Raw genomic sequence first — 14,364 nt, forward strand, 5'->3', positions numbered from 1 at the left:
GGGACTATGAAACGATTCTGAAATTGAATTTCATCCACCGATCATCGTAAAAGGTGTGAAAAGGAACAAAAAAGTGAAAGCCGTTTACAACTTCCTGTAACGCCGAATTGGAGCGCAGCTCTTGAGGAGGAGGAGTGGAGGGTATATTCCTCCTCCTCCCTCGTGATCATGCCTGCTAGTCCTCCTCCCCTCCTGCTCCCCCTCCCTCTCCTTTACCACCTCCTCGTCCTTCAAGCTCCTCCCCTCCCCTCGCCTCCGCCTCCTCGTCTCTCCTCCCCCCCTCCTCCACCTTCGTACTGCTTTCCTCCTTGCCGCTCAAGCCGGACAATGAGGGGAGGAGGAGGAGAAGGAGGGGGAGGAGGAGGAGGGGGAGGAGGAGGAGGAGGGGGGAGGAGGAGGGGAGGAGGAGAAGGGGAGGAGGAGGGGAGGAGGAGGGGGAGAAGAAGAGGGAGGAGGAGAGGGAGGGGCGCGGTTACGCCGACGCCGACGCCGACGCCGACGCCGACGCCGACGCCGACGCCGACGGCGACGGCGACGCCGACGCCAACGGCGACGCCGCTCAGGCTGGAAACGGGCCCCTAAGAGCTGCGCTCTAAAAAAAAAACACAAAAATAGGGAGCCCAAAAGAATTCTTCGCTATAGAACTTGTAAAAGAAAACTGGACTCTTTTGCGCATTCTTTCCTTCAAGCTCTCTGCCTTTTCACTGCGATGCATCCGCGAAACCGCAGCACGTCAGCCGAATCCATGTCGCCTATTGGGTAAGAGCCTACCTCACCAGCACCGTGATCATAAACAATTAATAGCCGGCGAATGTTTCCTAAAAGCTTCGTTAAAGAATATTTAGATCCACATTTTGTAGCATAATTAGAGATGTGACGAAAATTGACAAATTTGATAGGATGGATGGATGGATGAATACGGCTGAGCCCTTTGGATCGGGCGGTAGCTTACGCCACCTAGCCATTTTGTTTTACCATTTAAGCTTAGTATATTTAAATGTGAAATCTATATTCACTCCGCAGTGCAAAAAAAGTGAGGCTATGAAACCCCCTTGCCACCAGTGAATAAGAAAATACCTAGTTTTCTTATTCACTGCTGAGAGCCAAGCGCCATCTATCGTGTGGTAAACGAAGCAAGAAAAAGACCCTACTGCGCTTGCGCAGTAGGGCTGACAGCGTCGATCAGTTACTTGGTCGCGACTACGTTGCGACGACCAATGAATGTTTATTTTGTAGCGTGAGCTACACTGGCCGAGGTTGAGCAGTTTCGCGTTGCTCTCAAACAGCCGTGCTGCGCATGCTCGAGGAGCAGTGACGTCACACGGCGCACAACTGGGGCGCTGCGCATTCCAGAGGAGTGACGTCATAGTCGCGGCAGACGCACTGGCGCCGCCGAGTGCCCAGCTGTGCGCCTCCGTTGCGCAGCAGCCAAGTCTGACGCTGTACCGGAGCCGCTTGATAGCGCCTCTCATTTTGTGCGCATAAGCTCAAGCTACGTAAATCCTGGCGTAGCCCAGCTAAGCCACCGTTTATTTCTACGTGTTCTTCTCGCGCGTCCCGACTCCAAGCAACAAGAAAAAGTAAAAAGTACTTGAAACAGACCACGACGCTGTCACTGTCGTAGTTCAAACGCATCTTTTAGAGCGGAGCTCTTTGGCGCCCGTTTCAGGCTTGAGCGGCGTCGCCGTCGGCGTAACCGCGCGGTGCATTATGGGACGCGAGACGTCCCTGATGACGTCATTGGCATCCGCATCGTCCCTGATGACGTCATCCGTGACGTCACTGATGACGTCATCGGCATCGTCACTGATGACATCATCAGTGACGTACTGATGACGTCATCCGCATCGTTCCTGATGACGTCACGTGACCCTCGTGAGACGACGGCGACGCAGCTCGGAGGGAGGAGTAGCAGACAGGATGAGGAGGTGAGGAGGAGGGAGGAAGGATATACCCTCCCCTCGGTACCCTTCCCCTGCTCCTCCTCCTCAAGAGCTGCGCTTTTTTTAGAATGGATGTTTGGGCGATTTGGATATTCATATTGTAGGAGAAACGCAAAAGTAAACTCACTCACGCTGAAAATGCACGCACACCAGAAAAACAGTCACTCACGTCGCGCTGACTTACAACTCAAATTGTATTTTCGTCTTCGTTATTTTTCTTTTACCCATATTAAACTTGTCATGTCTCACTTCGTTCCCTTCTGTACAAACAAACAGCAATGTCTATCGCACATTACCTTCGAGAGTCAAGATATAACAATTATTTTTCAGTAAGCGTTATGGATGGACTGCTAACACAAGTATCACTCCTTATGATGTTAGCTGCCTCTATTATCTCACGTGTTAATTGGTGATGGTTCTTTCCAATTGCGGTGCTATTTTTGAAGTCCGCAGTGCGCCCACAGTCACGGCAGTAAATGCCCGAAAGTCCTGAGTTTGCTAATCGGGTGTTGTTGTTATGTTCACTTAATCTGTCATTTATACATCTTCCAATTTGTCCTATGTACTGTTTGCCGCATGAAAGAGAAAAGGAATAAATTCCGGATTAGAGCTGCGCTGTAATCCGGCGTTACAGGGAGTTGTAAACAGCTTTCATTTTTTAACGTCGGCTCGCTCCTGCATCTCCAAGGCCGCGAAAAACGCAGCGGCGATTTGTTTCCATCTACGTCGCTTTGCAAACGACTGACACGGGCCGCCTTTTGCCGACAATGACAGTTGGGTTGACTTCTGGGGTCTTCACCGGAAGACTCGCCGCACTTTCTAACAGGCATACCGGCATATGGGACTAGTCCCATGTTGTCACTGTAGCGGTTGGAGAGAAAGAAAAAGTCGAGATTTCATCATTTTCTTTTTGTGTAGAAGTTAATAAACCGAGACGAAAACGGATGCCTGTTCGGCATTCAGTGAACGTTGAAGGTTTAATGTGAAAGTTATCTGGCGAAAGACATGGCAGCTGTCTTGTACATTTATCACGAGAGCTTTGGTATGTTGTAAAGATACGTCAATAGTCATAACGCAGCTGATGTTAAAGTATGCAAGAACCCCCTTTAGCGGGAAAATTTCCCGCTAAATTTGGCGGGTTTAGCTTCCCCGCTAAATTTAGCGGGTTAAGTTTCCCCGGTAAATTTAGCGGGGAAATCGACGTCTCGTGACCGCAATACCAATTCAGTTTCTCGCTAAATGTAGCGGGGAAAATGACGTCACGACTTTGTGTCACGTCACCCATGAACAAATTCAGCTACAGGAGAAGAAGAGGAGGGAAGAAGGAGGAGGAGGAAAGACTAACTTCTCCCCCTCCTCTTTTTTCCTCCCCTCCTCGGAGGAGGAAAGAAGAAACTCTCCCCTCCTCCTCCTTCCCTCCTCAAGAGCTGCGCTTTAGTTTCGCATTACAGAGATTTGTAAACGTCTTTCGTTTTATCTCAATATTTATTTCGGTAAGTATAAGCACATCTATATCTACCAGTGATTTTGCAGTGCTATGTAAAGATTTAGTTCATCACTGCGCTTCCTAGGCTTTTAACATATATTTGAACGATATATGGGACTTGGTCTTCGTTTCTTTCTCCTTCAGCTAGTACTTTTTTCAATATGACTATCCCATTCTTTAAATGCGTCGAAAGGCATCGTTGAATTTAGTTCAGTTTTGTCATCAATTCGAGCTGCGAGCAACCGCTCCTCCCTCTTTCTAATATATATATATATATATGTATATATATATGCATTTTTTATTTGTTATTTAGACGCATAAGTTGTAACCCATTTCCCTCACAATCCTTTGCATTCCAGAAATACCACATCTGTAACCTGGTCAAGTTCTCGTTGATATGCTCTTGCGTTTGCTGGCCTGTCCCGCTCTGATCTGTCATTGAAACCGTACTATATTCCCCCTCTCTCTCTCTCTCTCTCTAGATATATATATATATACACATATATACTCCTTTAATTTAACGTACTATAATATACCCTTTAAAGGCCGACCTACAAAATAATTTTCCGCAGGGTAGGACAGTCCTCCTCGCCACCCTTGCCATTTCTTCCTCTCCCACTGTCATCTTGACGGCGGGGGGAACAACTTTTGTTGCTGCATCTTAGGACTGGGTAAGCAGGGAGGTTATCCCGTCTTATCTAGGCCCAAGACGCAGGAACAAAAGGAGTCACGCCGACGTCAAGATATCTGGGACAGGGGGAAATGAGAAGGTTGGCGAGTAGACTTTTTCTACCTCGCGGAAAACTGCTTTGTAGGTCGGGTTTTACGCTGAGACTGCACCCAAAGCTTTAAGTGCGAGCTAGCCTGTGCTCTTGGGTTTGAGAAGTGCCCGTTCTGCGGAAGAACGCTTCAAAGCAGCGACCTCGAGCTCTCGTGTTTGTGGCATATATGCCACAAACACGAGAGCTGAGCTGAATTATGGTACGTTTACACTTGCGGATCCACTAGCGAATCCGCCCAGCTTTTGCCGCTGGGGCGAAACGCTGGGCAGAAAACGCGGCGGCGAGCGTGAACGGAGTATAGGTGTTTTACCGAACCCCGCTTTTAGAATGCGCATAGACTCTATCTTATCGGATTGCGGCAGAGATAGGTTCAGTTTCGTTGCTAGGTTTGACATGACTGCTGTCGAGTGTTCACGATCGTCTGGGGGATATCCATTAATTGCTATGCTTTTTCTCCGAGAGCATTGTTCAGCGTTTTCCACTGCCCATTCAAGTTCTTTAATCCTTGCATCTTTTCCGTGCCCCAGTTACTCAATCTCATTTGTTCTTTTTTATTATTATTTTGGTTGTGACACGTGTCATTGAGTCTACCTTTCTCAGTCGGCTGAGGTGTTGGTCGGCTTGTCAAGTTCGAGCAGCGGCCATTTTGAACGACCGACCATCTCCGGTGAATCGGTGGGTCGCTCTAAAAATACTTCCGCTCGTCGATTTGAAGCGGGTAGTACGGAGCGGAATGGTGCCTCCCTCGCGGATTTTTGGAAAGCGCCGTGGATCTACTATGGAATGGTTTGTGGACCTGGTTGCGCAGGTTCAGCACCGTTGAGTGCGCTTCTCCTGGCGCACCGGTGTACTGCGGAGAAGCGACATCTGCAGAGTCGTTATTGCTATGTTGTGTATCTCGCTTTGCCGCAGCGTGGCCGCGTTCTAAGAAAACAGCAACACAGATTTAGATCATAATGAAAAAAAAAAAAATACATGAAAGTTACATTATTAATGTGGTGTGTGCAGATGTATCACACGACCAGCGGCGCATATTATAGGAGGATAATCATCATGGTAAATGGGCTAATCAACTAAGATTTGTCAATTCAATTTTAATTAGTGAAACCAAACATACACCAGCTCGCCTGTACTTGAACCGTTTTTTCATACAATTTCAATTCGATAACCACCATTTCAGTAATTGTTAGAAGGATTTTGAGCTCATGGGAAGCGCAGCAGTGCGCTAAAGTTACCTCTACTGCAAAAAAAAAAAAAAAAAAAAGCTAACAATAAAAAAAAAGAAAAAAAAAAAAAACGCGGATAAGAGACGAAAAAAGAGCGAGGGCAGATTACCGGTCCGGTGGCCTGCTGCTCGAAAGGGAAACTTCAGTGCTCTATCGAGCTTCCCATGTTCTCAAGGTATTTCTAAAATTGATTGATTTAGTGGTTTTCCATGACGCTCAGCAAGTTTTTCATTGGCACCATATATTTACTCTACTGAGTCGAAAACTTTTATCAACATATTTTAGTTAATTAGCCGACTTATCTTGACGATTAGCACCCATATTATGCTCCCTGGCCGTGTAACTCACATGCAGAAACTGCATTACTGTAGCTTTCCCAGCTTTATTAAAAAAAACAGTGTAAAAGTCTAAAAATTACCCTGCATGTACGCACACACACAAAGTTGATAATGTTGAAAATTACCCGAGACTGAGGCAAAAGATGGGAAACAGTAGAAGAAAAAGGACACAGGAAAGAAACGTCACCCCCCCCCCCCCCCCCACCCCCCCAATTGTTACTTCCCTGTGTCCCTTTTCTTCTACCAAGTTTCTGATGTTTTACCAATCTCGGCCGCGGGTGGTTTTCAACATGATGAACATCTACCAGCTCGCCTGCACACTCGCAGTATTTTCGTACTGCGAGTGTGCAGGCGACCCCCCCCCCCCCCCCTAAATAGCGGCCAGGCTCTTCAAATCGACCGCAAAATTCGGTTTCTCAACCTATTGCGCTACGATTTTGTGCAGCTCTGCCCACAGGTGGTGCATTTTCTCTATAAAATTTGCGAAGAGCGAACCTACCTGAGGAAAAAAGAAAAAAAGAAAGAAAAAGGCTTAGTTCTTTTGGAAAATCACCGAAGGAAGACCGGTGCGTTTGAAAAACCTACTCGCGTCCAGCGTCGTTCTATCTGCGTTATCACGTGACATGACCCGTTGGAGCAGCTCGGCTCTATTTGGGTAAGATTTCGAACACAGCCCTTTTCCGTTTTCGGGACGTAAGAAACAATGGCCTTGAGCGATTGACCGAAAAGCCAACAGAGCTTGCGAGTGGGCGTCCGGACCCACGTGATGAGCATGCTCAAGGCCCCCGTAAAAGACACAAACAAGATTTGACACAAAAAAAAAACAAAAAAAAAACACTCCTTGCTTTTCCTTTCTTCCCCCCCCCCCCCCCCCCCCCTCAAAAAAAAAGTACGAAAGTGAAGAGTGGTTGTTTGGGCGAGTTGGTTTGACATCTTATACAATCTTGTGCGCAACAAAGACGAGGACAAAAGCAGAGAAGAGGACACAACAAGGCGCAAAAGGTGCGGCAATCCACTTTCGCAAGGTACGAAAGTGGATTGCCACACAATTTATGTCAGAGTGTATAGCCTTACGGTTTTTGAAGTCTCCCGCTTGGACGGGCTTTCAGACGTACCGGTGCCGCATATAGCACGGAATTTTACGTAGGCAAATGTCCTATTCCACATATTCGGCGAAATTGCTCATCCAACACCATTTTTACAAAACGCTTGTCACAGGTATATATATGCCTGTGCCAGTCGGCTATAGGCCCAATAAAAACAGACTCAATAGAAGAATAGATTAGTGTTATTTAACTTAGAAATACGCATGATAAAACAAATCTAAAGGCACAGAGATCAATTTTATACTTAAAAATACTGCACATATGTACATCCGTTGCAAACCTTTGTTCACCAAATGTCAGCTAAAATTTGTAGAAAAACTTGTGCAGAACATTCTGTTCAATGTCACCAAATAAGCTTAATTATGTTTGTCAAGCACAAAAAAAAAAAAGAACTGTGCAAATATATTTTGTCTACATACATCCATTCTAAACATTTGGACACGGAACGCATGATACAGGAATTTTTAGAGGGTCCCGATTTTTCTAAAAAAACAACGAAATACAGTAATCCCGTCTGTGCAGGCAAGGTTCATGGCCAGGAAGACCTAATATAGGGGTATAATCGTCACAATACATGAATAATTAACTCAAATTTGTTAATCATCCTCTCGGTTGCACGAAGTAAAAGGTTTTGTATTTGACCAATGAAAGGTATTAAGAAAAGTTAAATTATCTTTCACATCGTGACTACCAATCCCCTATACCATGTCCCCCTGGCCGTATATCACCTGCACAGACCGTGCTAGTGTAGCTTTCACGACCTAAGAATTAAAAAAAATATCACAGCAAGTCAAACGGGCCTTGTACGTTACCTGCACTGCTGCATGCATGGGGTGCTTCACAAACAGGCTTGAAGTTTTGCATAATTATGTCATTTAAAAATAAGTTGCATACAGCACTTGTTTGTTTACTAGTTTCACCACCCGAATAGGCTTAACCGGGTACTCTGAAAAGAATAAAAAGTACAAAATGCGAACACAACTATCCCAGTACCAACCCCCCCCCCCCCCAAAAAAAAAAAAAACACATCTTTCAAATCACTAAATTAAAATCGTACGAAGGGATCCGCATCAGGTCGAAGCTGTCGTGCGGATGCTGGAACTGGGCGCAGATACCGCAGACTTCCGGTCACTCTCCCTTTCTCCAGATGCTTAGGAGAGGTCAGGGTGACTTCCGCGGGCGCTCTCCGTGTCGCTCTGTTCGTCGGAAGCGGCCGAAGAGCGCAAGGATGCACTCCGAGGGCGTGCATCGAGGTCGGCGGCAGGCGCCTCTCTCCTGGAACGCTGTGGCGACCCCGCGGATGAGCCAGACGCCACGGAGCGAGAGTCCAGCGACCCCGACCTACGTCTTTGGACGTGCAGCGCTGCCTTGGACTCTTGGAAGTGGTGGTCGAGGCCCAGCTCCTGCAGCTTTCGCTCGTACTGGTGTTCCAGGAGGCGTTGGGCTCCGTACTACGAAGGAGAAATGCATTGCCGGAACTTGGAATATTGGTGACGCATCGTTAAGCCTGATATCCCTAAAGCCTCGTTAAAAGGGAGCTTGGCCGTTCATTTTTTAGGCACCCAAACTAAACACATTTCGAAACGCTCGGCATGTAACGCCAAATTACAAAAAGCCATTGAAAAAGAATTAAAAAAAAAAAAGGAAAGCAGCGAAGGAAGGCTTCGCCAAAACCAGCATTTACATTTTACTGCGCTCACTAGTGGGGAGATATCACATGCCCTACAACTTGCATTCGAGCAGATAGTCTAGAAAAACTCAGTATTTTGCATGTTTCATTGCTGGTGTGAGCTTCAGCATTCATTTCACCCAATCAAACTAACCCACGGGGAACAAGCTGTACTATATTACAACTCGAGGAAAAACACTATTGCGACTTGCAATTTGGTTTACTAGTACAGGTTTGTTTATGTCCATCGAAAGGCTCTGGAACCTATAACGAGACTTGAGCTTTTGCAGCGATTTCGCAAGATCAAATGTATGCACTATTTGTGAGAAACAGTCTTAGAATTAGTTCGAAATGATGACCGAAGGATGAATGGTGCACAAAATATAAGTTAAGAAGTGGCGCCATCTGTCGGGTGGCCGACAGATGGCGCCACTCAAGCATGCTCAAATCCAAATGTTAGAAGCAGTGGTGAGGGTGCAGGCTAGCTGGTGTAAATTGAGCATAGTTGTAAACCCGAGACTGGGGATACGGACAAGGGACAAAACACAGAACGACACGGACGAAGTCTCAAGGGGATACGGACAAGGGGATACAGACAGTTGTAAACCCGAGACTGGGGATACGGACAAGGGACAAAACACAGAACGACACGGACTTCGTCCGTGTCGTTCTGTGTTTTGTCCCTTGTCCGTATCCCCAGTCTCGGGTTTACAACTATGCTCAAATGTTAGAGCCCGACTCTAAAGCAGAATATAACTGCAGCATGAAGAATGTGCATAGGCCTCAACACAAGCAAAACTTTGGGGCGTCTTGAAGCTTCGAATACGCTAGTCTTTGACAACAAGACTTGTCAAGAAGCAATGTTAACTCTATACATCTCAATGACATTTGCAGTGAAATCAGTTTCACCCTACGATGAACCGCAGACAACGCTACGAGCCATTGAAGCCAATTCAAGGGTACGCGAGTGTACAACGACCTCTACGAGGGGAGCAGCGACACGTGGGGTGCAGTGTCACACGACACGTTTACAGTGCTGGATTGGATGCGATGGCTCGTAGCGTTCAGTAAGGTTCGTGGAGGGGCGAAACGGAGTATAGAACAGATCCTTTGCCGATGATCTACATGCTCCATATTTCATGGACCGCAAGGCATTTATATAGGCAAATTCCTGCTCTTGCGAGCAGCTGTGTCTAGCACCACTCACCAGGGCCTGTCTCTCCACCAGCAGAGGATTGCTGGACACGCGATCCTGGATGTCCTGGAGCTCTTGGCGGTAGTCTTCAAGACGCTGCATGGTTGCCATCCTGGAAGTGAAACGGCCTTCCTTTAGACCACAATCGTAGGACACTATATGCATGATGCGTACGGTCAAGGACACGAGATGTATGCGTCACGAAACACATGTGTCACAGGACAAGACGTGTACGAACATGGGACCATATAACATACAGAACGAGCGGGGAAACCGTGCCTCCAGGGTATTCAAGAGCGCTATTCTGTCATTAAAAAAATTAAGAAGTACAAATAAATGCAGCGAGTGCAAAAACCTTTGACAAAGTTAGGTACGCCAATTAGGATACTCAAATTTTTCAAATTTTAAAGAAAAAACACATTCCAATGCAGAGGGAGAAAACCGGAAAGAAACCATCTGGTTGATGCCGCCACGCACGGACGGTAGCGAGTCTCTTCCGATCTACTTTCCGGCGTGCGTCCCCAAGAAGCTTTTAGGTTTGTGTACATGTAGCGTCGTATCTGACGAGACCAGCGTCAAACAGACCGTTTTCTTTCTATTCTGTCCCCATGCATAGGAACAAGTTTCTTATCTATGGCAGCATGAAGAGATTCGAGAGCGCACAAAAAGCAGCCTTTGACACGTTCTCAGGTTGGTGGACATCGATTGAACCCTGGAAGGACAGCCACACAAGACGAGTTCGAGGAGTGACAAGACAAGTTCGAGGAGCGACAAGACAGGTTCGAGGAGCGACAAGACAGGTTCGAGGAGCGACAAGACAAGTTCGAGGAGCGACAGCCTAACCGACCTATGTGCCCTGAGCCTGTCTCTGATGGAGTCGCTGCTGCAAGGCCTGGAAAGGCGGCACGCGAGGGCCCGCATCTGGAGCTCCACCCGGGACTTGCGGAGGGTTCGGACGCGTTCCCGCTGCTCCTCCTCGTCCCTTCGCCTTTCTTCTTCCCTCCGCCGCTCTCTGCAAACAAACGTACGACCAAGACCGCGTATAGGTAGGGCTGGGTGCATGCATGAACATCGGGATCCAGACACATTTTCATATCCATTTGTAACCCTCTGCGTTGCAGGCTCTCTTTTTACCCATGGTGGATGTTCTAGAGGCTGGCACAGATTTGGGTATGAGTGTACGACAGCATTGGCAACTGCTTACGACGAGGGAAAACATGGGCATTATCTATTGGGTAGTTGCGCAGCGGCGTAGATGGAAAGGAGGAGGGGGTTCAAGGTTGAACCCCCCCTCTTTTTTCTGAGATGATCCAAAACACCCCTGAAAAAAACCCTTGCCATGCCACTACTGTAATCCTGGAAAGCTCCCAATGTGCAGACATTTTTTGAACTACACTGGAAGTGTTACATTATTTGCGAGATTAAATTTATGCTTTCGCTATGAAAAAAAATTGCCACTCTTAATATTGTCAGGATTATTCCGAACCTATGATAAAAAAATTGTGAATAAATTTATGAAGATATTGGACCTGGGACAAAACTTCAGCATGTCCTCGTCATAACGAGTCGCACAAAGGTACAATGCACTAGGTCTGGGATAAAACATCAGCATGTCCTCGTCCTAAAGAGTCTCACAAAGGTCACTCACAAAGTCAAATGCGCGAATCAACTCTACAACATCTGGCCGTAAAGGCCAGTTCAGACATCAAAGTTCGCTTATGGTAGAGTTTTTCTGATCTTGAGGGAACCCACTGGCACGCTGGCGCCATCTATCAGGTGGCCCTGAAAACGCATTTAACTAGAGCAAAGGTTTTGCTGTACTTGCGAGAACCAACATACATACTATCAAGAAGACATAGCCATTTACAACATTGTTTCGAAATTGCAGAAATCGCAAATGTTCCATGGATACCCGGGAGATAAAAAGTTGTATTGCACTCTGCCGTAAGCAGCTGCAAGCGTGCGAACCAGCCTTAAGCTGTAGTGCACTTACAGGGCTGCTTGCTGGCGAAGCAACAAGTTGGTGTTCGGCTTGATCTTCCCAGGCGTGCTCATGTATGGTGGTTTTACTGGACTCTCGGGAGGAAGAGTCCTTTGGTCGAGCTTGGGGCAGCTGCGGCTTCTCCTCGCCTTTCTGCAGTCTCCCTGGAGTACGTCAGTAGCAGGCGGTGCCCGTCGTGAAGGTCTGGAGAGAGTCTCGCGAACAGGAACATTTAGAACGGGGTCCGAGCACTGCCGCTGGAACATGGGCCTTCTGGTGGAGAAAGGCATCGCCGCACACCTCAGCATTTCCTTGGCCCATGCCTGCAGAGACGGCGACGGATCTGTAATGCACCTGTCATTTTACAACGCTTTCAATATGCAGCGACAATTAAAAGTGGAGTTCACGGGGCAAACCCACAATGCTCCAGCGTTTCGAAGGATTCATTGCCGACCACCTGGGGATCTCTCAACGTGCAACTGAAAACTCGGTTACACGGAGAATTCTTTGCAAAAAGCCCGTCCGAAAGTGGGCTTGACCGGTGTCTGAACCTGCCATCTGGAGATCCGATGTCGCTTTGCATCTAAAATACCGAGCCAGCAATACGTGCAAAGAGGTTTGAGGTTCGACCCCTATAGTCGACACACTTCCTGTAAGGGAACAAGCACGAGTGTAATAAATTAAGCCTGCTAGAAACACCGATGGTTCGCCAAGGCGCTCCGGTGCGCGTGCACATCGTACGTGCAATGCCATTTTTCATGTCTGCTGTAAGAAGTACTTATTTCAATATTATTGCGAAAATGGGCATGCAGTGCTGTGCCAGGAGAATCAGCACTGGTTGCTCAGAATTTTCTATGCTCAACGAGTATGGGCTAAGTTATAACAGCATTGCAAGACTTTTTTTTTATTAAAGAAACTGATGCCTAAAAATGCGCCGAGACAACAGCAATGCAACGGATCTTCGATACGAAATGAGAGTTCACCGCCTTATCCCACATTTGTAGCAGCACACCCTCTCATACTAACCTGTTCTTGCAATGATCAAAACACCTACCTCCCCCACCACCCCCACCACACACCAACATTTGCAAATTGTAGAAAATAAATATGTGCAAGGCCTTAAAACTTTCCTTAAAATGCTCCCCATCGGGATTCATTGTATGCATGTATAGACAGCAGGAAGTTAGTCAGCCATAATGAACACCCAGCGTCTTCACTGCAGATAAAATGTTGCCAGAGCGGTACCACCCTTAGCTTGGAGTCAAATGCTGCATCACACAGTTGCAATACACTACCACACACTGGTACAACGCTTGGCCGTCCAGGTTGAAACGGGCAGGGATCGAGCCCAGAATGTCTGGGTTCTGCAACTAAAGCTTTTGCTACCCGTGCTCCGATGCGTTAACATATATGTGTTAACCAGTCAGCCCCCTCCTCTGCCAAGAGAAGAGAGGTACCACCAATTCAGTGAAAATATGAAGTAGTAGTAGATGCATACCTTGGACCTGAGCTGCCTCACTTCTTCCTCGGCTCTCTTCTGCTGCTTGTATGAGTCGGCGAGGATACGGACCGGGAGAGGCTTGGCGCGGAACGGCACACTGGTCCCTCGGGCCGCGTCCACTTTCTTCTCCGCAGAAGGCGCGCGCTGCGGCTGCTGTCGTGCCTCTTTTCGACGGACCCCACCTCCTTGCGCAGCCGTGCCACCAGCAGGAACGGGTGGGGCGCCGTCCCTGTGGGAAGCAAAGGGAACCGCAAACGTGCCAAATCAATAATAACAAAAATTCGTCAAAAATTAAATTTTGAATTAAAGACATGTATTTACTGCGGCCACAGATGAGATAGTTCGTTGCTTCTGAGAGCAAGCTAGCTCATCAGCTTCAACAACGTATACATTGCGAGCGTATACATTCAGAACAACCCAATGTCAATGTCCTATTGGCGCCCCCAAGGCGCCTATCGAACCATGCATTACCTCTGGGAGAGAGTCACTTACGCCGCCTGCTTGCCTTCACATCTGCGACCGGTGCTTCGAGTCCGAGTCCTCGGAACGGGCCCAGACGGCACACAAGGTCCCCTGGACGTCTCCAGAACGTCACGATGTCCCGTAGATGTACCAGGGACGGGGGAAGGACCTTTCGGCTCCAGGGGTGGAGGACTCGGAACCAGGGTGGCGTCGCCGTCGAAGGGCCCGTCGCTGTCCTCAGTTGGTGGGGGCGAGAGACTAGCGGCCGAGGGTGCCGCAGCGCCGTTCAATTTTGTACTGTCACCGTCCCCGTTGGTCAGCGCCAACAGCTGGGCGTATATCTCGTCGATGCGTCGGAGTAGCTCCCCTCGTGTCTCGAGCGAAATATGAACGTCGCCAAGCACGAGGCGGCGACGTTCGGTCAGCTTCATCCTTCCGTAGCCGAGGTTGTCGCTCGGGCGGCGGGAAGGCAGCATGGCCGTCGGAAAACTGAACAGGACCAGGACGGGTGCCTCCCAGTGTCAACGTGCCACTGTTGGTACTGTCGTCAGTCGTACAGTCGTCTAACGATGCCCGTTTACGGTTTAAATAGCGCGAGCGCTGGCGGGACGCAGGAGTTGGCAGGAGACGCAATGCATCGGTTGGTTACCATAGCAACAAGTGCGAGACCGCAGC

General features: G+C 48.1%; 2 protein-coding genes across 3 annotated transcripts; both read right to left on the reverse strand.

Annotated features, from left to right (window-relative positions):
* Window positions 1-7,916: 7,916 nt before the first annotated feature.
* Window positions 7,917-9,852, reverse strand: LOC120844490 (protein FAM161A). Its single transcript, XM_040216280.3, has 2 exons — window positions 9,758-9,852; window positions 7,917-8,332 (listed from the first exon to the last, which is right to left on the reverse strand). The coding sequence occupies exons 1-2, from the start codon at window positions 9,845-9,847 to the stop codon at window positions 8,033-8,035; spliced, it is 390 nt and encodes a 129-aa protein (XP_040072214.1). The 5' UTR covers window positions 9,848-9,852; the 3' UTR covers window positions 7,917-8,032.
* Window positions 9,853-10,254: 402 nt separating this feature from the next.
* On the reverse strand, window positions 10,255-14,252 carry LOC115329336 (bromodomain-containing protein 4). Of its 2 annotated transcripts, XM_040216279.3 has the most exons (4): window positions 13,720-14,252; window positions 13,225-13,456; window positions 11,739-12,049; window positions 10,255-10,757 (listed from the first exon to the last, which is right to left on the reverse strand). In XM_040216279.3, the coding sequence occupies exons 1-4, from the start codon at window positions 14,163-14,165 to the stop codon at window positions 10,373-10,375; spliced, it is 1,374 nt and encodes a 457-aa protein (XP_040072213.1). In that variant the 5' UTR covers window positions 14,166-14,252; the 3' UTR covers window positions 10,255-10,372. The 2 variants fall into 2 exon arrangements, with proteins under 2 accessions (XP_040072213.1, XP_029846757.2); XM_029990897.4 differs by lacking the exon at window positions 10,255-10,757 and having other exon boundaries at window positions 11,509-12,049.
* Window positions 14,253-14,364: the final 112 nt, after the last annotated feature.

This window comes from Ixodes scapularis, unplaced genomic scaffold (assembly GCF_016920785.2).
Source record: "Ixodes scapularis isolate PalLabHiFi unplaced genomic scaffold, ASM1692078v2 PGA_scaffold4__175_contigs__length_147842914, whole genome shotgun sequence".
NCBI lineage: Eukaryota > Metazoa > Arthropoda > Arachnida > Ixodida > Ixodidae > Ixodes > Ixodes scapularis.

Bases quoted from the DNA above. Each gene is read 5' to 3' on its own strand.
- LOC120844490 (XM_040216280.3), bottom strand. From the start codon at position 9,847: ATGCAGCGTCTTGAAGACTACCGCCAAGAGCTCCAGGACATCCAGGAT. The intron at 8,333-9,757 runs GTGAGTGGTGCT...TCTCCTTCGTAG, and splicing joins TGGTGGAGAGACAGGCCCTG to TACGGAGCCCAACGCCTCCT.
- LOC115329336 (XM_040216279.3), bottom strand. From the start codon at position 14,165: ATGCTGCCTTCCCGCCGCCCGAGCGACAACCTCGGCTACGGAAGGATG. The intron at 13,457-13,719 runs GTAAGTGACTCT...TGCTTCCCACAG, and splicing joins TGTGAAGGCAAGCAGGCGGC to GGACGGCGCCCCACCCGTTC. The intron at 12,050-13,224 runs GTATGCATCTAC...CCGTCTCTGCAG, and splicing joins TGAGGCAGCTCAGGTCCAAG to GCATGGGCCAAGGAAATGCT.